The sequence below is a fragment of the Meleagris gallopavo genome, chromosome 7 (assembly GCF_905368555.1).
Source record: "Meleagris gallopavo chromosome 7, MGAL_WU_HG_1.1, whole genome shotgun sequence".
In the NCBI taxonomy this organism is placed as follows: Eukaryota; Metazoa; Chordata; class Aves; order Galliformes; family Phasianidae; genus Meleagris; species Meleagris gallopavo.
The window spans coordinates 5,699,580-5,725,612 of record NC_139410.1 but is presented as its reverse complement, the minus strand read 5'-3'; the positions used below and the strand labels follow the sequence as shown (position 1 = coordinate 5,725,612).

The following is a 26,033-nucleotide window of genomic DNA, read 5'->3' as shown; positions in this document are numbered from 1 at the left end:
AGGAAAAAAAAGCTTTCATATTAATTCTGAATGTTCTGGCCTTGGTGCAAATAATTTCTCAAGTTTAAAAACATAAATAACATTTTTTGCATTTAATAGCATATGTTTACAAAACTAAATAACCACCTGTGTTTACATAAGATATACGAAGTTCAGTTTGATTTGCACGTCAGAGATCAGGCTGTGAATCTCTGACTATATTTACAGTTGGATAATTGAAATTAATCCTACCAAAATGACTTTGACAGTTCTGAATTTATGGTCTGAGAAAACAATCCTAGAACTGTTTGCTGAGCTATTAACATGGCTGGCTATGTATTTTCAGTCTAAGCTACACTGATGAATAAAATCAATTTGTAAGTTACAAGCCTATTCCCTTCTTTCTCTCCCTCACTTCTGTTCAAGTTGCTTCCTATAAATCATGAAGGAGATGGGATAATCTTGAAGATAGGACACATACCTGGGTTTTGCTGCTTTGCTTTTTATTTTCAAACCATGCTAGATATGGTACTCGTCTCTTCTATAGGCATTATGGCATTGTTATTGGCATTTCCTCTGAAAGCAGCCAACTCCCCTAGGAGAACGCAGAGTCCCTCCAACACCCTCAAGCTCTGCCATACCTTGGATATGTTTACATCTTTGCATGTGCATGTCTCTTCAGGGCAGGTGAGAGGTGCTTGGGTTTGTGTTTGTTAATGTTTTCTGTTCTGTTTTTGTAAAATCAGAACAGACCTTTAAATAAAGGGCATGTAAGCTGTCAAGGAGGAGAACACTTAACTGCAAAGCTACCTCATGTTATCCTCCTGGCAGGAATGTTATTCGTGACTCAATATATGACAGTTTTCCAACCTTCCCAGAACAAAAAAGGCTCAAGAAAAATATCTATTAAAGAATTAATTCAGCAATAGTTTCACCTCCTAGTAAAGTAAAAACTAAGCATTTAAGTGCACTCAATTTTCTAATCACTGGCAAACAATAATATAATAAAATGGCTGACAGCCTTTTCCCCTTTTCCTGCTTAAAAGGTATTAGGCCCTGTACTCTTTGGATTCCAATAATGGATTTGATGACTGTGCAAATTGCACTTGGTTTTGGTCCTAAGAAGACAAAAAAACTCTCCACTTTAAGGATACCAAGTTTTGAACCACAGAAAGCTGTTGTAGGAATCTTAAAAGTTATCTTTATAGATTTCTAATAAATAAATAAATATGTTCCTGACATACAAGAGCAGTTTCATGAAACCTGGAAACAAAAAGACAACTACCAATGTTTACGGAATTGTATACAATTGTATCTTAAGGATGTATTTACATTTCCTTTTTAGAGAGGTGATAGTTGACAACTTTGATATTCATCTCACTTCCCCTGCTCCCCAATATGATGCTTTCCAGGAATACTTAAATTGAAGGCAGGCATACATCCAGATACACATTAAGGATGAAAGAAAGCACTTGTTTATAAAATGTGGATTCCTTATTCATAGAAAGAATTAATCACAAGATTAAGCAGAGTAACAGTGATCACTGATCATCATCCTATTGCAAGTATGTTATCTTGTGCTCTGGCCACTGCTCAGAGACAGCTTTGTGAGAGCTGGCAGACATCTGGAGCAGAATTCTAAAGAAGATGAGGAGATAAGACATTCTGGGAGGATTTCTTTCCCCAAGCATTGCAAACCTCTGTGGCAAGCCTGCTCCACCTTCCTGCTTTGTTGCACACACTCAGACCATAAAAAGCATCTGAAGGAGGTTATAGACTGACATGGTACATAGAAGGCACAGCTGCCTTCCTTTTATCGCAGGACTCCAAGCACATAAATTTACAGGGGGCACTCTGGACAACACCTAGGATTAGTTTTGCCAAACCTCATCCAATTTGCAGGCAATTAGTACTGCAAGCAAAAATAAATTGCAAGTTCCTTTGTATAGCATTTCTGTATACAAGTATCAATAAATCAACAATCCAAACTGAAAAAGACCAGGCTGCTTAACAAGCAAGTAACTCTCTTCTCACCACCCCCATCCCACTCAGTAAATAAATACATGAATTGCCATATATTCTGTTTGAGCTTATTTTTCACTTGAATTCAGTCAACTTAGGCATAAGCTTCATTGGCAGCTGACTGTTCTGCAGAATTACGTCTTCAGTCAGGCTGTCTCAAGCTTGAAATCACCACATCACGATGGACCCTGCTCCCTTTAGCCACAGACAGTTTGGCACAACTTAAGGTCTCAATAATTATAAGCTGATATATAAACCTTCCACATCATGGCTGCACTCCTTACTCTCTTATTTTCAAATGTGAAATGCTCTTCAAATACACTGAAGGTAGAAATGAGAGTTGTTAATGAGTGCGAGTGGGAGGCATGGGTTGGCAATGAAGATTTGCTTTGATACCTCTGACTACAAAAGCTTCCTCGGCAGAGAAGATACTTCAGGACATCTAAATAAAACCTCCCTTATGCAAATTCAAAACCATTTCGACATAAAATTAATACTATTCTTAGTATTATTTCTTAAAAGTTATGCACATGTCATAAAGGATAATCTAAGTACCAAAATGCTACAGCAGGTTAAGAAAAGAGGCAATGACCAACGCAACAGATTCCAGGCATTTTCACACCTGAGAAGAACGCTGACCATTAATTTCTATAACTGATAGTGAGGGTGGAAGCACCATCTGTTGCCAGAACTGATTGGTGATTTCTGCTGTAAATCCCACTTCCTTGAACTTTGCCAATCTTTTTAGCTATGGCTTTATAAAACTTGGGTGTTTGTTCTGAGCTTGTTTTAGTTTCTGCTCCCAGCTCAGTCAAAATAACTCACCTGCTTCTAAAAATAAGCAAATAGTGAAAGGATGCATACATTGGTAATGTCGTAAAGAAGAAAAGGGTTTTCTTACTTAAAGCTTTCACAATTCATGACTTGAAGAGAAGACTGAAAATCTAATAATAGCAGAGTTCTAATTCGTTCTCAAAAAACTTGACTAAATGAGAAAATTCTCAATAATCTCAACTCATTTGTGGCCACTTGGCCAGTATAGCGGTACAAACACAAACACGACTGAAGAATTCTGTGGACAGGCAACATTCAGTTGCTGAAAATCAGACTTAACATAGTAGAGTGGTTTCAATAATGCTATTTCTAAGTTATCCATGAGTGTAGAAGTATCAGCCCCAAACAATATCCCATTCCATTCCTTTAAGGTGTACATTATTCAAAATATATCACCTCAAATACAACTGAAGATAGATGAGGAACTAATGATTAATTGGTAAGCAAAAATGTACTTGTATTTCTCTAAGTACCTTCATAAAATGCATTTGCCAGAGCAATAAAGAAAATGAAGAGGTATAGTTATTTATTAACCAGGAGTCACCTTGCCAAAATTTAAATAATGAATAAAATAAATTTCTACTTGTCCAACTTATGAATCTACAGCACACTTGAATTTTAAGTTAAAAATATGAAATGGAAAACTCATTTGTATTTTTGTTCTGTTATTTATTTACTTTATATACTGAAGTTTCATAAAACTATGACCTTAAAAGCAAACAAACAAAAATGAATACCAACAATAAAAACGACTGCAGAATAGCAGATGCCAAATAAAAGAAAACACTCTTTGTGGCACTATCTTAATTTAAGTCCTTCTCAGCTAATTTGAACAGCCTTCTCTAATAAATGTCATCAATGTTGTTTTTCTTGCAACACTCCCTTTAATCTACTCGTGTTCCTAAAGGGAAGTCCACAAGTTAGCGTTAAATGTCTCTCTCTCTGACTGGGCTGAAGCATAAAACACTGATTATTAATTACAGCTATCAAACAGATAATAAAGAATCTCCAGTAATTCCATACCTGTTGACATCCCATATTTTACTTGTGCTGTCCTTAGAGGCAGAAGCCACAAAATCACCACACGAATGCCACGAGCAGTCCCATACAGCTTGGGCATGTCCTTTGAAAGTCAGAACGCATTCCCCTTTTGAGAGGTCCCATATCCGTACTGTTGTATCCCCACTCGAAGTGATCAACTGAGTGCCACTGTTAGAAGGAAAAAGAAAGACTAGTTAAGTAAACAACAGTAGATTTTACATTAAAACATGATATTTTTTAAAAAACATCCATCTTTTCTGATACATCATAGACTAAGTAGTCAGATATTAAATATAAAGAAAGAAGAAAAGACATGAAGTAATTATTTCCCATGAGAAAGCAAATACAGGTTCCAGAAATGACATTCCTATCTTGTGCAGCCTATTTACGAGCTTATTGATAACAGAACTGAAACCCAGGAAATCACTTTCAAAGGAGAATAAAATAGCTTCAGGGAAGAATATTTTTTTTTTTTTATTTCCCAAATCCATATTGTTTTCTATATATAAATTATCATTTAATTGTAACATTTTTGATAATCTCATGCACTCACTATCTATTGACTTCAGATATGAGTATAGTTCCAATGCATCTAAGCATGGACACAGCGTGTCAGACTCAAAGCTCACCTGGTTCAGCAACTTGCATTCGATCACAAATAGGAGAGGGTTCTTACTGGGAAAATGGTAAGAAAGAACGCGTAGAGTAGTTTAATACCCTCCCAAAGTCTCTGTCTCAGGATTTCTTTGAGACTGACACTGTATACTGTGCTTAACAACTGTCCATAGGCTGCTTTTCTCATGACTACCTATTTTTGAACATATGCACGCCTCCAGAACCCACAATCTCTTGTGTTAATGTGTTCCAAAACGCAATTTGGAATTTCTAATTATTTTCCTGTCCTAAATACCTTCATCTGATGCTTCTAATTCTATTGGAACCTATTACGATGCAAAGTAAACACTGATTACACACAAACCCTCTTCCAAGCCAATAATGATACTACAGGTTCCCTACCACATTATTTTACCAGCCAAGCTGGAGACTCAGCCTGCGGACTCATCCCTCACACTGAAGTCATCCCATATCTTTGACCATATTTGCCACTCTTCTCCACATCTTTTGAGATGAAAAAAGCACTGAAGAAACAGGTACCCGGTGGAGGTACCCAGCAGCACAGCAGTGCTTTCAGTTTCGTTCCTTGTTCTGTTCATTCAATTAGTATTTTTAGTACCACTGCACAGAAATCTGCAGAAAAGAAAAAATTTCCTGAATACCAATCACTAGTTTAGAGAAATTACTATTTAGTTTCCTCATATGCGCTACTTCACATTCATCTGCATGGAATTTCATTTGTTACTTCATAGTCAACTTTTCCAAACTGAATTCTTCTTCTGCATTTCTTCACACTGATCCTTCATTTTTACTGCCATCATTATGCTGATCAGCAAACTTTTCCACCTTTTTCTCTTCCAGCGTCCAAGATCATCCTCATAACTTCAGTCCCAGCACGGATCTCTGAGGGACACAGGTAATTTCTCCATTCAGAACATGACATTTCATTCCCATTCTTTCACCAGTTTTTAAGCTCACAAGAGATTTTTCCTTTTTTATTCATGGCAGTTATGCTTTTTTGAGAGTTTCTGTTGAATGACCTTAAGAATCTACTGAAAACCCGGGCAGACTGAATTGATGAGATCTCCCTCGTTCAGTGAGCCCTGCAGAGAACTTTCATAGATTTGAGACGATTTCCTAAATTGTGTTGAAATTTCCCAGTGCTTCAGTATAACAAATGCATTGAGCTATCCTGAAATGTTGCCCTTAATATCATTTCTACCAGTCCTCCCAATATAAAGGTTAGATGGACTGATCTACGTTCATCCCACGGCCTTTTAAAACATTCAAAAAGTTAATGCACCTTAAGTGATATAAGTAATACTGGAGGTCTCCTATTTTATTTATGGAAAAGTTAGTTAAAGGCCAGAAATCCATCAACCTTGGGTATTCAGACTAATTTCTTCGCAGTTATCTCACCATCATCAATACAAAGATTTTGACAAAGCATATAGGCTTAAAGCCTGAGCGAGGGCTGCAGGAGGAGACCCTGATTTTGTCAAGGAATAAATGTGTTTTCATTAATGGAGCAGTCGTCATTTTAATAACTCAAGCTACATCTCACTTGTGGAGACATGAAATTAGCAAAATGACAAATCATTGTACCCTTTATACATTTAGGAAATCAGAACTATTTTAAAACAAATTCTGAAGCAGGTATAAAGTGGGACTGATGAAATCTATAATTGATTCAGAGGGTAGCAGGCACTGCCACTGTTGTGAATCACAAAAGAAGATTTATTGCTTATGCATTTTTTAATATATAATCCCCAAAATACCACATGAAGAACTCGTTCCTTGGGCTGAATTTTAAGAAGATACTGTCCGGGCAGTGATGAAAATCTTTCAGGAAACAGATATGAGCAGGAAGGTAGTTCAAATGGATTCAATTTGGCAATCTGTGGCAGGGGAAGGAGTTACAAATGAGGTTTAGCACTCCTTGCAGATCAAAGGAGAGCAAAGCAGAGACACAGAAACAAAAGCGCAGCCTGTGGAGAAGTTAGGAGGAACAGACTGATAGCAGCTAAGGGACAGACGTGCTCAGAAGCAGAGGGACCCCAGCAGCCCAGGCAGGCACCACAAGCTCCTCAACATCCCCCTCTAAAGCGCACCATCACTCTGTACACGTGATATAAGGTTATCTGAAGAAAAACAAGAACGTTAAGAAAAGTAGATTTTTTTTAATGATTTAGCATGTCAGTCTCTAATATCTACACAATCGTTTACCGAAGGACTGATTTGAAAACAAATTTTTTTAATACAATAACATATGGAAATGCAACACTATATGCTCAGCCTTAAATTTACCAGCAGCTGTATACATCTCTATTTGAATTTAAAATTCATCACTAACAGAGAAAGCTCGAATTAATTCTGTGGAGCATGTATATGTATGTATATGTATATGTATGTGTATATATATATGTATATATAAAAATAGATGAGAGGACAGTAAAGTTTTAATTCTTTTTTACCAAAAAATCAAGGAGACAGACAACATATCAGGAGAGAATAACAAGCAAGAAATCCTATCCTTTTTTGGTCAGCTTACAATGGAGAGTCTATGACATCTGTAATCTCTGAACTGTTTCTATGGATGGGATCTTTTTTCCTAATAGTAAATAGGCACAGTTCTACTTCCCCAGGGAATTTTTCATGGATTCCCAATTGATGCCATAAGCCCACTGCTCCAGAAAGTTATTGTAGGATACTTCAGGTGACTGATTACCTTCATAAAATACCAGAAAAACACAAGCAATTAGTACGCTGATGATGCAGCCCTACAGAAAGACCAGCGTATCAGCAGAAGTGCTTCACTCCTATGCTCTGGGATAATGGACTCTGCAGGCAGAGCTGAACCTTGAGCCGCTCCAGCAGGGTTACTGAGGCTCCCTCTGAAAATGGTGGAGCCAGCAGGCTCCTCTGCTTCTCTACACTGGCTGCCAAGCAGCACACAGGCCCATCCTTCAAAATGTACACGGACTGCGTTGTATCAGCAAAAAAAAAAAAAAAAAGCAATATCCAACAGCCTGAGACTTTTCTCTTTCAGCCAGTGACAGTTTTTCACAACCACTGAGTATATCTGGTCTGCTTTATCCCAAATCCTGGTGCACAAAGGTTACATTTGCTTCCTCTACAGTTTACTTGGTAAATAACAGCAAGGTAGACTTTTCTGCCCACCGTATCTCATCCTCAGGGTCAATCTCAGGCATACGAGCTTCAGCAGATGCCAGGGACAGGTACTGCAGATAACAATTTTATTACTATTATTCTATGCTGCATTAAGTGAACACAGCACATCTGTGGTGCCAGCATTTGTATGTATTATTCATGTAGTGGTGTGGACGCAACTGGAGCTCTGCAGACAAAGTAAAATGCAGTTCCTTTCTTGAGACAGTTCCAGCCTAAATCAAAAGGAGGTGAGCAAAGCCTTATGCGCAGTGCAGGCAAATACTGGTTCTCAAAACAACACAGTAAGACAGCACTTGTGTTCAGGTTGTGTCCTAGAAGAGCCGCAGCAGCACGAAGCCTCTGACTGGAACTCAACAGCATATCAACATCAGCAGCTCATCAGATAATTTTAAACATGCCATCTAAAGCACTATGAGATTCATGGCCTTTCACCATGGCAATTGAAAAACATTTTAAAATCAATCTTAAGCAATTGGAAAAATTGTGTTTCTTATTTACTTCTGTTTGTGCAATTATTCTAAAGCAAAACTCTAAAAGCCACTGGACTATTTGCAGTACCAAAGCAGGTAAACCCTAAGCACAGCAAAACCCAAGGGCAGAACTGTAAACAGTGTTAAAAATTACTTGAATTTTGCTGACATTACATGCTAAGCTAGAGAAGAAAGAAGCATCTAGTGCACAGCTGCTTCCTTCGCAACTCTTACTAGAAAAAAAATGAGTTGGTCCATGAAAACCAGAACTAACGAAGCCTGAATATCTGTGGAAGTGTATTTTGCCTCTTAGCACCACCACCTTAGCTGCTGATTAAATATAAATACTGGGAATTGATTGATCTTTTAGACTTCAAGCTTTGTCAGAATTAGCCTGCAGGTTAGAAGCTACTAGAGAGCATGGGAGACTGCGTCAGGAACTGGTGCAGAGATGCACATAGAAGGTATAGGGGGCACGTCCTTGTAAGCTGCATTTTCCTTGGAAACAAGGCTAAAAACTACGAGGCAGATAGTTACATGAGGAAAGCACAGACCTACCACTATCCCAAGAAAGCAGTATCTCACTTTTCCATTTGATACTAAATGCAACACAAGGGATGCAAATGCCAAGCATGAGATCAAGTTGCAGTCATCATTACTCTTCTCTTTTGTCCTACTACGCTGGTCTCTCATAGGCTTGTAACCAAGGAGAGATGGAAAAATCTGGATGGATTAAAAAAAAAAAGTTGAGGTCAACAGATTATTGAGAAGATTCCCTTAAAAAAAAATACAGGTGATTTTTTCCACACCAGGTGGGAGACCTGCCTGGACAATGTGGAACAGGACAATGTGGCTAAAACTTTCTGTAGGTACAAAGGAAGACAGCACAAAGCCCTGAAAGAGAAATACATCAGAAGTCACATGGGAACAGCATCTGGCTCAGAAAATCTTGATATGAGAGGGGAGCAGGATAGCACCAGGAGGGTGCTAGGACAAAACTTGACAAACACCCTTCCAGTTCCTACCCATGCCCATGCACTCCCTGGTACTCCGTGCTCCAGACCATCATCCCACCCCAACGATTTGCATTTCATGGCATGTGCAACCATGCTCGAGTTCTTAGCCTGCATATAAATAAAACACCAGCAGCACAGAGCCTGATTCCAACAGAAGTTGCATCCTTGAGAATACAGGCTTAAGATATAATTCACTTTTTTTAGTTATTTTTATTTCTGAAACTCTGAGCAATGTTAATTATTTCAAGTGACATTTCTTATTAAAACCCCCAGGTTTTTTGATCCCTATGGCTCTTTTTGGCAGTTCCTTCCATTATCCTCATAGGCTATGCTTGTCCAAGCCATACCTTAATTGCAATGTTACATTGTTCATAATAATCTTAAGCCTCTTAATCTTAATACTCACAAAACGTCATTTATACTGAAAGCAAAGGCTTTCTCTAGAAATAGAAACATGAGATTTTTTTTCTTTACTTACATCGTTTATCACCAAAGCTGAAACAGAACTTTCCAAGATGCAAAAATCAATCACAAACTGGCATTTTATAAACCAATGAGAAAGTTCAAAGTCAGGAATTGGGGGCAGTAACCAGCAGAGGGTGGATGGCACGTAGGTGTGTGGCTTTTTGTGCCGTCATTCTGCAAAAGTCTGCCACCCCAAGCTACCAGCTGGAAATCAGCAGAAAGTTTTGTCAGTGCATAGCATGCCAAAAGCAAACTCAAGGTGATTTTTCATTCTACCTTACTGAATTGCGAGATCCTTTGAGCACATGCTCGTCTCCTCAGATTGACCCATGACAGGATAACTGCATTCCCTGCCATCCCACTTGGCTGACAGCTGGGTGTGATAACAAAGGGAAAGAAGTAAAGCATTCCTCAGGTGTGGGTCTCCTTGCCAGACCCTACAGCAGACACAGCATCATGAAAAGTCATTTTTATTTATTTGACAAAAGTTCATCTTTTTTATTAAAACTTCCTTGAGCTGCAATTTCATGGCTGCAATGCTTTCAATATAACATGCTCCTACTATCAAAAAAAAGATTCCCAGTGTGGTATATACGAATTCTACAGAATGACTTTAAGTTGACTGTAAGCACATCCCAACCAGTTCTTCAAATTTTAAAGCATTTTCCCCTTCTGAACTGAGTTCTGATGGCAGAAGTCAGCATATCCAATCATACACAGAAATAGCATTTCACCTGGTGCTTCCCACTGCTCTGACCATCTTGGCTGTCACAACGTGCAATTAGTCCTTTATTTCAGGGCTTTGGCCTGCTCTAAACACAGCCTACAGTTCTGCACCCAGGGTCACTATGATGATATTTTGTCACATCCACATGGTAGCACATTGTTCCAAGCTCAGGTTATAATCTACACGGCCCGCAGTCAGACCTGCTCCATTGCAATCCATTAGCTTGCTAAGATTAGCTTGGTCCCTCTGCAGAAATATGGAGTGTGTTACCATTCACTGCAGGCTAGTCTTTTTAAAGTATAAAAAATGAGCTAGCTGTCTTTCAACGTCACGTAATTAAGAACAGTTAAATGAGATTTTAAAATAACTTAGGCACCTGGTAGAAGGTAGTTTTAGTCCATACAAAATTGCCTTTTAGGAGGCTTTGGAAGCATGCCAGGTAAGGAATAAAAGCAAAAAAATAAAACTAGCTACAATACTTGGAAATTAGAGGTAGTGAAATGCACAAATAGCAGGCACTGGACAATGCAGGGCTCTGTGCAAGACCTGGAGCCCAATGAATAATTATCTTTATAATGGTTAAAATTTTCATGGATAAAGTTTTCACATCTGGTATCCCATAGCACAATTCCACACGCCATAACATAAGAGAACTTCAGCATCCTATTGCTCATACTAGCTTGGCCAATGAGACAAAAATTGCAAATGCTGCATACAGTGAAGGTAGATTCAGATTCTGGCCATACAGCTGTGCCATCTTGCTTTAGGATAATGCCAATAACTAACATGCTTTCCCATAACTGTTATCTGTTCTATACCAATGTTTTCCCTCATCAGCATCAACATCAGTTGAACGCTTCCTATATTTATGTTTTAAAAATAAATTAGCGTATTTAAAACACATAAAAACATGCACAGTGCCAATCAATAGCCATAAAATACATTAAACAGCATGTTAATAGCGTGCAATGCTTAATATCAACACCCAACTCATTCAGCACGTCTTTCTTCATCTATTGGAAAGACTCCAAGATCTCAAATTCTAATGAAGGCCTGTTGATGGAGGCAAAAGTGTGGCTTGGAAGGAGTTCAGATACATGAATCCCGCGTACAGAGCAGATTTATGAGCCACATTAACAATGATAAACTTGTGCCACAGTTCCTCTGTAAGGCATAGTTGTGGATCAGCCATTTCCAATCCATTATGAGTCCCAAATGGCTGTCCAGTCATGCCTAATTCCAATCAATGGGCAGTAATGAACCACAGTCATCAATCTCATTTGCATGTTTCTACAAAGCATCATTTTTAAGCTGCATATCTATATGCATAGAGAGTTCAGAGAGTGCATAAAGATTTCCCAAGTCTGTGAGAAGTTCTGCACTGACATGTGAACATTTCCCAGGAACCTGGAAGACCAACTCATGCTGTGCAATGAACTCTCGATAGCAAAAGCTCAAGGAAGCACACATAACAGCCCACTGGTGCTTATACTGTGGGCAATATCAGATCTCAGAGCCATGCCCTGCTGACAGGAATATACCCAAAGGCAAGGGATTAGCTAGTGGAGGCAGTAATCAATAACAAATTAAAGCGCGAGAATGAAGGAATGAAGGAGGAGTTGAAATGCTGAATATTAACACAATGCTGGGTGTACCAAATTCCATCCTTTACAACAACACCTTTATGTGAGGTCATGCAGTCTAATATCTGAATGAATGAGAAACAAACAACAAAAAAAAAACAACCCAATACCAGAACTCCAAACCAGCTCCTTTTAAAGCTGATCCCAGACATGGACACACACTGTGGCCCTCTTCCTTCCTGTTCCCCATTCTTTTTATATATTCACTACCCAAAAACAAAGAATACAATTACAAGCAGAGAACAGGCTTCCACATCCATGTCCATAGTGATCAAGGAAATCCTGGTTCTTATTTCACAGATGGTCAACACTGCCTGCTACTCATGCCACTGCAACTGCTTTGTAACTGAAATTATCTAAAGCACTGAAATGAAAAAGGCTGAGAGAAAAAACATATGCAACAAATGACAGCCACACAACTCCTCTATCTGGTCTTTGCCCAAGACAAATTTTCCTCATTTCAAATATCCAATCTTATTGCATACTTAAAACCATTTTGAATTCATTCATAATTGGAAGCAATAATGCAAGTTCCAAGCCTGGAAACAAGATTCATGGCAGGAAATCCAAAATCTCCACGGGTTAATTTCAAAACACACTGCCCAAGGGTTGGGAAATAAATTATATATGCTTTACTAAGAAAACATTAAATACTAAAGGAAAACACTAGGAACTGTTGCCACCATACAGTGGAAGGAAACAATATCAAGAACTAAGAAAGCATAATGAAATCCCTGCAAGGGTTAATTTTCTATATATGAACTAAAATATCAAATTTTAATTTTCTGGCCAGAAGATTAATGAAACAAGTCTACCGTATTATTAAAAACAAAACAAAGCAAGCAAAAGGAAACAAAAATACCAGAAACCTTCAACTCCAAATAAAAATTAATACCAGTGTGAATACTTACATGAAACCTAAGCCTCCTATCTTGAAAGGGATGCTTCCATATGATTCAATTAAAAAAAAAAAAACAACCATTCAAATATTTTGGGTTTATTTTCAACTCAGATATCTTCCACGCTGCCTCACAATTGAATTGCCTTTCTCCAGTCAACTCTAGCACTAATGTTTCTTATTTTAACTGCTACACATTAGGAAATGCACATTTTAACATAAACATAGATATCTTCTTACCTACTCCACTAGAAACCCTTGCAGCAGACTTCAGGGACAAAGCAATTGCCTTTATTGCACAGAAGAAAACAATAATGAAACAGGAATGTTCAAGACATCAAGATTATAATTGCAAACAAAGAAACATAACACAAAACATTCTATTATAAGTGATGTTTTGATGTGTATAACAACCCTGGAAAGAGCTGGAGTAAGACATTTAGCAGAACCACAGGATTAGATTGACAGCACTGCAACCAACCCAAGTGAGGAATCAGTAAGCTTTCTGTATTTTAACTCCAAACTCTCAAGCACCAACGAAGCTAGAAGAAAACCTGAACTACCCAAGGCCCAGTCTCTTCTGAGTGAACAGTATTTTTTTCTCAAAACCAAAGCAAATGACTTGAATATCTGCAAAACAATGTTACCTCTGGTGACTCATGGGCAGCAGCTATACTAGGAACAGCTGAAACTAAAAGCCAAGGTGAGGTGTACAAAGAGTGCACAAATGGCATGAAGAGCCATCAAATTTCAACTGAATGTTCATAGAGCATATTCATGGCTCCACTGAAGCTGAACTAATACATTTAGAAATATACCACTTTACAAGTACTCTATAAGAGATTTCAACTGCATTTTCCTCTTTTTTCTTTCTAACAAAGAGTTCATCATACGAAGAGAACTTTTCCAAATAAGTTCTATTCAATTTCTACACCAGATCTGACTATCCATATAGCTGAGAAAGTTCTCTTACTTCCTAAGCATCTAAACATTTAAACCAAAATATTAGAGATTGACTACTAAAACTTCTGTTGTAAAGAGATCTACCTTGATATCTGTTTCGGGAAACTGAAGAAGAGCATCACAGTGCCTTTTCAACCAATAGGATGAGATTGGCTTGATTATCCCAATGGAACCAACAGCTATTTGCAGGTCTAAAATTCACATAATCGAAGAATGTAACATGCAAAACAGTTGTTTAAAAATAAGACCATTTCTACGTAAGCAAAGCATTCAGTACATTTGAAAATTATTTACCTTATAGACAAGCTAGGAATTTAAGTGACATTACCAAGATAAGGTAAATAATGCTATATAAAGACCAGCTATCTTTTTTGTACCAGTAAGAGTTCAAACGTGTTTAAGGTCACGTGTTACAGGTATGAAGACTTAGGTCCTTAAAAAGGAGGCTTTAAGGAGATGCTTTCTTTTTGTGATGGAGAAACAACGAACTCATGAGTAACAACTGCATTATATTATCTGAGAAAAAAGAAAGAAGATGCAAACACAGAGGGAAGAGATTAGAGAAAATAAACCACAGAAGCCCTGTAAGAAATCCCAAAGAATTCCTGAGTTTGAATTGAACTGTTTGATTTGACCAAATTCAAATCCACTACTACCATCATTAAAATTATTTCCAAGACAAAACCAAAGTGACAACATCAACCCTTTTGAGTCCTATCTCATTTTGTCATGGAAAAATGTTTGAAAAACACAGCCAAGGATTGAGTTTTATTATTTAAGAGAATTCATGCATGTAAGACTGGCCAGACATCAAAGAAAAAAACATCGGTAGTTAAATATTTACTACTCAGAAAAGTAGAGAAATATCATCCAATAAAATACATTATATAATTAAATATCCCTTGCCTTTACTCATTATTTACTTTGTGAGGGAGATGTAATCCTTCCTCAAACCCCTAGGTACACACACAGACAAAAAACCAAACAGTTTTAGCAGAAAGCTCCAAAAACAAAAGCTTAATGTTATCCTAGCATTCATTTTCCAAGCTGCTGGTACTTGTGGCTGTGACCCTGCACTCAGCCCCTGGTGGGAGAGATGGGGTTTTGTGGCATGGCTTTGGCCTGAGGGCTGCTTGCGCACTGAGCTGCTTGGGGGTTGCCATAGGGGTGCTGCTCTGAGCCATTCCCAAGATGTTCTGTAAGTCTTTATGATACGCTTTTGAAGCAAGATTGCCTCCAACTTTTTTTTGTTAGCATCTTACAGACACGTTAGCTGTCTGTTCTTGCTTAGCCACTCTCTTCCGCTGACAACGAACTGCCATTAGGACAGCACTAGCTCTAGGGAACAAGGGACAAACCTACGTTGGTAGCTTGCTTGGAGGCTCACATAAACATCCTGTGAAAGGGAATTTACGTTTCAGAAGCCACATTCCTTTCTCCTTCCCTCAAGAAACAGGAGAAAAAAAGTTATGCCTCTCTGTATGCACATAAAAAAGGGAAGGAACATGTAGCAGACAAAACATACAAATAGATGAATAAACCAGCTACGCTTTCCACAACATTTACAACAACAACTCCTTTACAATAACACAAGAAACGTAGAAAAGAGATATAAAGCAATTGGCATCAGCATCTTATCATAAGTTTCTAAAATGCAGAAGACCTGACTTCACTTCAGATGCAGAAAAGCCCTAAAGCCTACTGCAAACAACACACAACAACCAGACTGCGGGCATTTGAAACAGCTCCCATTGTACCACAGCTTTTACAAGTCTGAGCCATACCTGCAAATCAGCAGAAATATCTAACAAGACATTCAACCAAATGGTACTGATGGGAAATTACTGCTCTTCGGAACAGGATGGCAGTTTACCTTAAGCCCTCTGTTCATTAGTTCTACACAAAGATTTCCAGATGTTTCCAGCGACTGACTTTTAAATTCTAACAAGTATGTAAAGCCACCTGTGAAGGTAACCACAAAGTGGCTTCATCAAATGGCAGCATTTTATTATGATGAGTTTTCCTCCTGTCATTATTTGAAATATACATTTGGACTGCTCAGTAGGAAGACTGCTCCTTCTGTCAGCCAGCTTCCTCTCTTGGCCTGTCATCAGCATCTCTCTCTGCTGCTGCTGCTTGTTGAATTACTGTAATGGAGATATTATTAGCGAATCACTAACTTGGAGTGGTCAATATTTCCACCAACCAAGAAGAGATGCCAAAGATGGTTTTCCAATAAAGCACGGTCGTTCTGGGTGAAAAATGAAGCCCACTCAGTAACCACACTATGGTAGCACAGATCGTTTGCTTTTTAAAGAAATCAATGTAATGACAGACTTTTAAGGCTCCTGATATAAAAGAAACATGTTGCATTTTGTATTTCGTACTGCAAAGTATTTCTAGCTTTGAATAGCTTTTAAAGGACAGTTCTGGTAAGTGAAGAATTTATTTAGAAAGAGAAAAGTAGGGCACACTCCCAGCAAATCTCCACAACTGAAGCACCTGAGCCTCAAAATTCAAAATTTACACAATAGCAACTTGCTTTTTTCTTCCTACTGATATGGGAAACTGTACTTCTTTAAACGTAGATGCAACAATCCCTGCAAAATGCTACCAGTCTAATTACAAATGACTCTGAAGTCAAATAACACAGATGGCCCACAGTCTGCTGGTACAACCATCACAAAGGCAGAAGATAGAAGGTAAGGTGGATAAGGATGACTTGACAACAACAAAAACATCTAGAAGTTTGGACATCTGTTTGGTATCTGGGTCACATAAGAAAATGCTCCTCAGCATGGCAGGAGCAGCAGAAAAAAGGCCAATTCTGCACAACAAAACAGCATCTAAACGTGTAGCAAAGTTACAATTATTGCCATCCCATATTTTCCAAAGGCACATTGCAGAATTGATCTCTAAAGGAAAATAAAACAAGATACATATATCGCTTTTTCTTAAAGCTCATACTCACCAATAGTTAACACGTCACTCTGAAATGATATAAAGCTTATTATAGATACACATCCCAGAAAGCCACAGAGAATAACCAGCAGTTGCACATGCCAGAACAGATTAGTATGGGTAGAAACATTTGGCTTGTGAGAGTGGGTAGAAGGGGAAAAATTTTAATCAAATCCATTACCTGGTTATCGATTTCTTTTTGCCAGACTGATCCTGTAGAATACTTATAAAGCCTCTGACATTGAGATGTTTGGCCAAAGATATTGGATTAGTCTAAGCAGAAGCTGGGCTTCTCGTGTAATCTCTCATATTTCATTTATATGTGATTTATTCCTTTGTCCAGCAGAGGCTTTTTATTGATAAAAAATAATGAGATTGAGAATCCCAAAGGAAATGTAATGCCCACCCACTCAAGCATGCTTGTGAAGTAAAAATAGTAGGCTTTGTTGGCTTGAGAGAGAATGACATTATGCAAAGACTGTTTCCTTGTATAAGAAGCTTGAAGCTTGCCAAAGACTTTTGAAATAGACCAAACTATTTTTGAAATTAAAATGTTATCATACTTTTATGAAAACACCAAATCCACGGTTAACGCTGTAGGCTGGGGAACTGACTAAAAGACTTCTTAAATAGTCTTTTTCCTGCAGAATAAACAAAGGGAGTTTCCTGTATGAGTTCAGTTTGATGAGACTTTGTACCAGATGTGCAGTCTGCTAAAAGCGATGCGTTACAGCCTGCTAGGTGACTGAAAATTAATCACACCCCTCAGAAGAACTTTCTATCCATTGTCAAACTGAATATGTAACCCGGTAACTGAAGGCTTTGTTCAACTACAGGAGAATCAAAGAAATTAAATCATTATGCCTTTACGACAGAAATACTGTTCAAAAGTCCTAAGGAAAAAGTGCAGGTCTATCTTGCATTTCTTTAATAGCTATTAACAGTAATAAAAGGATAAATAGAAAACATCTGTTTCTGTAGGAAATCCTGAATAGGGCTTTAAAGCATCTATGTCATGGCACAAATCAGAAAAATTCTATTTCACTGATAGCCAATGGAGACTTTTGTGATTAACATGAGTCTTACAGCTCTTTCTTATGTTAATTCTCAGAGCAGATTTAGCGGCTTTTAAGTCTCAGCCTGGTTCTCTGCAAAGTGTGGTACTCAATGTTTATGACTGAAAAATTAGCAGAAGTCTTCTAAAGATCATCATTCATGGACCATTTATTCACAGCCACCTCTGAGTTTCTGAATACAGAGCTCCTATCAATGACCTCTCTGAAACCATCTCAGTTGTTTTGATGCTACTAAAGAACCTACCTACGCTCAATGAGTCAAATCCTTCCATTTGTTGAGGCTTCTGTGTCACATACAGCATTATTTAAAAAAAAATATTAGTTGCAATACATAACCGAACAGAAGCCAGCCATTTGTTTTAGTGTCAGGTCATCTGTCTCTCCCTCTTCAAACCCTGAAGCTGTTTCTTCACCGAGCGCTGATATATGAGAGCATTATTACTGTCAGGAGGGCTGGCATGGATCAACGCATCAGTATTTACCAGTAATAGAGCCCTCCTCACCAGTTTGGTCTGTAGGGAGTCAGGAGCTGCAGAGGTAAGGGATGAAAAAAGAGGAACGCTCCCTATTTGCAATTCACCTTGATAATCAAAGCACTCCACCTCTCAAGCTACACAAGTGTGTCCATTGTGAGATGCTGAAATTGTACATATACCTGCCAAGCTGTCAAGTCTTGTTTTTGCTCCTCAGCATCTCCCTCCTTCTCCAAGCACAAGCCTTCTGGGACTCAGCGAGCAGAGGGCAGTGTCAGATTCTGCCTGTTACTGCTGAACAACAGATCACAGCTGTCTTGAAATCCTGCTCCCTCCTTCTTCCCACGAATGCCTCCCCTGCTCAACCCAGCCTCTCTCCCCCACAGCTCCATCAGAAGGTTCTCCATGCCCTTCCTCCATTCCTGGATTACCGCATGGCTTTATGGTCAGTGCTTTCTTTTCACACTACAGATCATACCTGGATAGGTTTTTTTTTTGTTGTTTTTTTTTATTATTATTTTTTAAGTCCAACTGATGAAACAATAAAAATTTTAAATCATGTTAAAATAAAACCAAGGACTTAACTGAGTAATAATTACCTAATTTCAGTTTCTCAGTTTATTCTGACTTTTCAATTCTGCTTAGGGATTTTTTTCTGTTTTTTTTTTAACCTTAAAAGTTTCTGTGCTACGAGGAAATGGGTTCCACTCTTAACAGTCTACTTCCAGAGTTACACATTTATCATTCACTGCTCTTCAGAACTGAGAATACATCATTATCTTTCTCTCATTCAGGATCTCCAGTAGCATTTTGGACTTGGGAAGCCACCATCAAGTACTCAGGTACTCATAGCACCACACATTTCAGGGTGGAAAATGATTATTCCAAGCATCCAACTGTGTTTTCCATATTATATCCTATGCCTTAAGCTTCCCCTGGAGCCACGGCAAAACTAAAGCAAGCAGTTTTTGGCTGCTTCTACACTGGCCAATGGTTGGTAGCAACTTTGTGCTGCTTAGCTTTACACAGTTGGAAGACACCATGGTTTTATAGGCCAGCACTTCTGCAGACCAAATATTAAGACATTTCATTGCTGATCATCACTAACCTCTCAATCACATCAGGAACACCAAAATCTCTGCTGTCAATAGCCTCCTCTGATGTTCTGCAGAATCCCCTAAATCTTCTGGAGAATTCAAGCCCAGCTGCAAACATTAATTCCTCTCTCCACTTTATTCAAGGCCTCACATCCACCTTCTTAAGATATTATGCTAATTCTTCCTGCATCTTGTCTTTGCATGGCACTTTCCTATCCACGCTCAGATTTTTGTTGATGTAGTATCACCTCCTTTAGCTTTGACAGACAATCTAAAGCTGCTTCTGTTCTAGGAGAACATGGATTGTTCTTTTGGCTCAGCATCTCATCTTTCTCTTGCTCAGACCTCATCATCTCCTTTTTCTGCAGTATTGATCATAACTACCTTTATTTGTAAAATGCTTGATGCACTTACCCTATCTTTTTTCCCTCCCCTAATTACCGAGGAGACAATTCCCACCTGCAGTTTTCCAACAGCAACAGAACTCACAGAAAATCCATGCAGCTCAAGGTAACTCTCGTGGCATTTTTTTGTTATAATAAACAAACCAACCACAGCTTTGATTTCTTTGCTCAGCAGCTCCTTGAGTTCAAATAGCAACTGAAAAGATACAAGCAATTTGGCCTCTGCCTCAGGTGAACAGGAGGCTACGAGGAGCTGACAATTTGACAATTTTCAGTGCAAGTTTTAAATAGCTTTCAGAACCTACAGTTGGTGCTTTTTTTTTTCCCCTCCAATTCAAAGGTTTGTAAATAGAAATTCACTGTATTCCGTAAGGTGAATGCTTGCATGAAAAGGGTTACAAGCATTTCACAAGAGTTGACCTGTTGAATATTTATAAATACATTAAGGATACTACACATTACTACAGACAGACATGTACTTAGCACAAATATGGTGTTTTACAGTTCACCAGAACTTTTTAGGACATTAACACACCTCTGCTACGCCACAAAGCTTCATCTTTCAGTCATTCAGGAATGGTAGTGATGAAGATAAATCCAGTACATGCTCTGAAATATCTTAGTGCAGTCAGACTAAAGTTCTTGAAGGTATAGCAAAAACATCCTCAACCTGTTTGTTGGAAACTCTCAGGAGATGCAGCTTTTACCTACAACTCAGTCCAGCTGGTGTCTGTAAGCAGACTGCACAGCTCTTCAGCTAACAACAAGTTCACGTGGATGGCTGTGACAACAGTCATTCAGGCTCCCTCTCCTTCACAAACATAAAAAGAAAAATATTCCTGTAAAAATAATATAATTCCTGTGATAGTTTACAGCAGTGACAGGCACTTGCAACAGCTAATTCATCTACAGAGTACCATTCAGCCAGGCTGGAGTCGAAAGAGTGTTTGTTTTTGAAGTTTGACCAGTTGCCATCCAACCTTCAAAGAGAAAGCACTGTTCTCCTCCCTCCATCCAGCTGCTGTAGTCTGCTGATGACAGGACCTGTTTGAAGTTTTACTTTTATTTAAAAAGCTCAAGGCAAAATTCTGCACTCAAATCTGCAGAGAGCATCACAACTGATGTCGTGCTGTCTTTGCACACACGGAGCTGGTCTGCTCCTGTTCCAGTGCCCTGGGAGCCACCACTGTGCAGCGAGAACTTACAGGGAACAGATTCTTTTTACAGATGGAAGAGCATCAGGCACAATGTAACAATGCACCATATAGATAGGAGGTCCAGCACATCACATGCTCTCATCTACCCACTACATACAGATCATCTTTCAGTCTAGAGGCAGAGACTGATCTAAACCTGATTTTATAGATTCAGAAAATAAAAATTAGAGGACAACAAAGAAGATGTAGAAGTGAAGGAATTTAACCCATATTTCACATCACAATTAAACATCCCAGACAAAAATATTTTTCTTTTCAACTTCTGGATGAACGTCCTACTGAATATTTAAAATAGAAATAAAACTAGGCTATCTATATTTGATTCCAGAAAACTTTTCTGAGAACTTTCCATTTCTACTTCACTATTTTCATTTCTGGAATACCTGATATACAGGAGGAGGAAAAAAAAAAAAAAGTATGATTAAATGCCTTCTGTCACATTATATATTTTCTCCAGTAACATAAGACAATATTGTAGAAGCACTGCTTTTGAATCACTCCAGAGCATTCAGCAGGAGTCAATTTATACTGCAAGTGAATAATGATGTACCTCAACTCATTTTAATTTCAATAATTGAATGAGAAATAGGAAAGTCTATTGAAAGGACTGTATTCTGGTCAAAGACTAATGAGAAAACAGTTTTGAGTCTTTGAGTCAGCGGGTGTCATGGTAACAATGCATTATCGAAATCTGATTAGCATGCCCAGCAGCTTTATAAATGATAACATGCTCTTCTAATTGTATTTCCCTTTCTTTCCCTACGATGAGTTTTATATTCATAACTGGTAAGAAGCAAGGCAGCATTCTGTTCAGCTAAAAGTTAGGCTTAGGATGTCCAGCATGCTCACAAACTTGGTGCAACCTGTCACCCAATAATGGAAAATTTTTTCCTACAATATTGATGTAAGAAGCTGAGACTTACTGTCTCTCCTCTTCCCATCTCAACTATACGGGATTTTGAAGTCACATACCACTTTTTCCTTTCAAATCTATGAAACTGTTTCTAAGGATATATACACGAAACAGAATATTGTCAAGCAGGAGTGTCTAATGAAAAGGGCTATGTTTTACAGGAGGAAAAGTTGCAAAAGCAAAGCAGAAGGGCTTAAAATCTGCCCCAGGAAACATTATTCCAGCTTCCTGAGGTTTTGAAAAGTGGGATTTTAGAGTGCTTGCAGGACTGCACACACATTTAACTCACAACAATATCAAAAATTGTGAGGCATTATGAAGTTCTCATGAAGGAAAGAACTGATACAGAGTAATAAATACAACAAAAATAGGAGGTTAGAAGCTTAGTAATGCTCCTTTTATAAGCAAACCAGAGGTGAGTACCCTAACAGACCTTCATTAACAGTAACAGGCTCTATCACAATTGCAGCCTCAAAAATGTGAAGCAAAATCAATATACAGAGACTCAGCCTTAAAAAAAAAAAAAATTCTTACAGTATAAAAGCACTATTTTCATTAGAACAATCAAGAAATATACTAAACTTCTGGCTCATTTCTGGGACCACTGTAACCTAAGTATTTGTTTCTCATTTTCCATGTTCACATTTGTCTACTAATTCGGCTTCAAATCTGTATAAAGAAAAAGGAGAAAAGCTCATGCTCTTATTCTCCAGGTAAACTAGAACTCATCTAGTCACGTGACAAATAATACAAGAAAACAAATTTTCTGTATTTTTAATAATGGAGCCGTGTTTGTTACAGTGCATGAACACAAAGAATATGCGGTCAACTTGATCTAAAAGCTCATTACTCCTTGTTACGTGCACTGGCACGTGGACAAAGTTTAAGACGTACAAAATACTAAAAGCAATCAATGTTAAGTCAACACAGCAAAAGCCAGAGGAACACTTATCTACATGTTTGGAAATTCAGCAGAGAGCGCAGGGTTACGCTGAGAATAGAAAGTCATCAAAGCAGGCCAGTGAGCAAAGAAAGAGCAAACAAGCACTCCCCAGAAGAGATTAGTACTTGTTCAGGGGACTGTTTGCACTAACCTTGGATGGAAGCAGCAGCCTGAAACCCAATCAGTGTGACCTTCACCCACCACGATGATGTCCCCATCAGGAAAAGTCCACATTTTCCAGAGGTGGTCATCACTGCCAGTGACTACCATGTCTTTCAGGGGATGTGCGGCCAAGCTGGGAAAAAAAAAAAAAAAAAAAAAAAGGCAGGTCATATTCTGTATCAGTATCATTTCAGCAACATCTAAACATGACTGTTTCTGGACTAAATAAACAGTGTGATGCTCTCTATCGCAATCAGAATTTAAAATACTTGCTATACAGATAAGTTTCTGCTTCTACTGATGATAAGAGCAGAACATGACCGACATCTGTGAAACCAGAGTTGTTTCCACACCCTCTTGAAGTTCCAGTGCATTAAAACACTCGAATGTATGTTTCTAAGCACTTTGATTGTTCTTAGAAAAACCCAACAGGATAACACAAACAAGCACAACCAGTGTGAATCTTTATTTCCCACTCAAAATAATTTCAGAAGTACTGGCTTGTCAGCCTCCTGCTGACAGTTGAAGGGAGTAAGGACAAAAGGACTGTTTTCTCCACTGTCCCCATAGGTCTGAAGTCTTCTAGCACTGAGAAATAGCTAAAATTGCAGTCCAGTAGCTACTGGCTCTGCCATCACTTTAGCACCAATTCATTGGGATTAGGCTACGGTCAGAAAATCTATTTCAACTCTATACTCAAATCATGTAAACGTGTTTTCCATTTTGTATTATACAGCACACTGGGACATAATGGAAATCACATACTTATTACGTTCCTATACTGCAAACTTGGTTTATTTTTGATTTGGCAAATGTAGCACAGCCCAAAATGGATCTACAGAAGAAAATAAATCTCTTGGAAAGGTAACAAGTGCATATTTCATACAGATTTGGTTATTTGATTTAAATTATTGTTATGCTTTACCATTTGTTGAACATCAAAAAGTGTCTAGGAGCTGAATGTAGTCCCAGTATTATTTAAATAGACTTAATCTGGAGTTCAGAATTAAAATGCAATGAGGGAGAAAGGAATCACAACCTGTGCGTGCACCTATTTCAATTGTGCACCAGAGCTGACAGTTTTCAGAGATAAATGCTTATAAAACAGAACCAGAATAGAGAGAGAAGATGCCAAGCAGCTAAATGGGAAGAGAAGAGAGGTCATAAAAGGCACACAATTACGCTATCATAAAAATATCTTTTGTAAAATAGGATCTTCCTCCTGCACTGCCATTATTTCATAAAATTCCTAAACCAGAACTGCAGATTCTACTATATGGGGAAACACGATTCCCTCTGTCAAACCAATGCCAAAAACACACTTATGTCAACTAGCACATCTGTTCCTGCAGTTTAAGGCATAATCTAGGAAGATTCCTACCGATTCAACACTTGGATTCATCTGTTAGATCAAGATATTTGGGTTTTACTCATTCTCTAATTTCTGAGAGAGGAAAAGTGTTTTCTTTTTTTTGTCTTGACCTAAATAAGAGTAACTTCCTTTGCATTTGCAGGGAGAAAAGAGAAGGAGGGAATGATGTTATTTTAATTCTCCAGAGATGCACAGAGAGCAACTCTATCATTTAGATTGGCCATAACAGATACGTAGGAGGGCAAGGAGGAAAGAGAGATAAAAGAAGAGAAATTAAAATCTTGAGAAGGCATGCCAGTGGCTTGCAAATTACTGGGTGAGAACAACTCTCCCAGAATTCCCCCACTATCAGGGAGAAAAATGCTGATACAACAACGTTTTCTGGAATACATGCAGGCACGTAGCACTACGACGTGTGCTATGCAAAAAGAGGAACCCACTTTCCAGAAGAATTAGTGGGATACCTATAAAAGATGAATCCATCAGGAATACATCTGCTCTTTCGTCATGTTCTGAAACATCAAGACAGGTTGCATTAAATAGAATCTTTATTGGCATGCACACAGTAGTGCATATAGGCATCACATTGATTAGCTGACGTTTTTCTCGTAATCTATTTCAGATAATTCAGATAGAAAAACCTCCATCTCTCAGTCTCTAATTCTTCCCTTACGATATTTTGTGTTAGTTGAGTGCATGCTTATTAAGACTGTGTATCAGTTCTTTCTCTTAAAATCTTCCTAAATAGTTGCTTTTGTAGATGCATTATACAACTTACTCTCTCACTGTAGATTCAAAGGAAAGTTGACACAACTCCCTTGCTTTCTAAACAGACTTCACTCCTGGCTCGGCTGCAGCTGCCCATCAGTGTGAGCTGTGCTGCCAGGCACCCTGCCTCATCTCCTAGGAACACTTCTCCTTCCCTCAACCCTCCCAACACATTTCCAGTCCAACTTTTGAGAAGTCTGAACTTATCCTGTGATAAGAAATTTCTGGAGAGCTTAAAGACAATCCATCAAGTGTATTTCACACAGAAGAAAACATCTGGTCATCACAACAAAGCCCACAAGAACATATTTCACAGACATTTAATTGCAGTACTCTTATAAAAGTTGCTGTCCAATGTTTTTTTCCTCCATGCCAATTTTGTAGGGACATAGTGCACACTATTTAATTAACAGCAAGTGTGTGACATAACCACTGTTGCACTGCTTCTGAGAAAGGGAAGCCCATTCATCCAAAGAGAGTTCTATACGCAATGTTAATTAGGCATCCTTGTCTTCATCTCTGGCAATGCAGCACACTATAGATTTTTGCTTCATCTCTGTTCACAGGCTCTAATTATTTCCAGCACAGGTGACTTTGGGCAGATTGCAATGAAAATCAATAATGGAACACGCGTGATAGAAACATCGGTTTTCTCCTCCTCTGGGATGGAAGTGGGATCAGAAAAGACTCAGTCAAGAAAAAGAAACTCAAAGATTCGCTGCTGTTGAGTGTATATGTACCCATGTTTACACAACTCATTTTGGCATTATAAGCCATTCTCA

General features: G+C 38.4%; 1 protein-coding gene across 3 annotated transcripts in view; it reads right to left on the bottom strand.

The window, feature by feature from the left end:
- SPAG16 (sperm associated antigen 16) overlaps positions 1 to 26,033 on the bottom strand; it is a 350,605-nt gene that overhangs the window by 147,863 nt on the left and 176,709 nt on the right. For all 3 annotated transcript variants that reach the window (XM_031554276.2, XM_085227603.1, XM_085227604.1), the window contains 2 exons: positions 23,101 to 23,244; positions 3,859 to 4,044 (listed from right to left, as the gene is read on the bottom strand). In XM_031554276.2, coding sequence (XP_031410136.2) covers positions 3,859 to 4,044; positions 23,101 to 23,244 — 330 coding nt within the window. The remainder of the gene's footprint in view (positions 1 to 3,858; positions 4,045 to 23,100; positions 23,245 to 26,033) is intronic.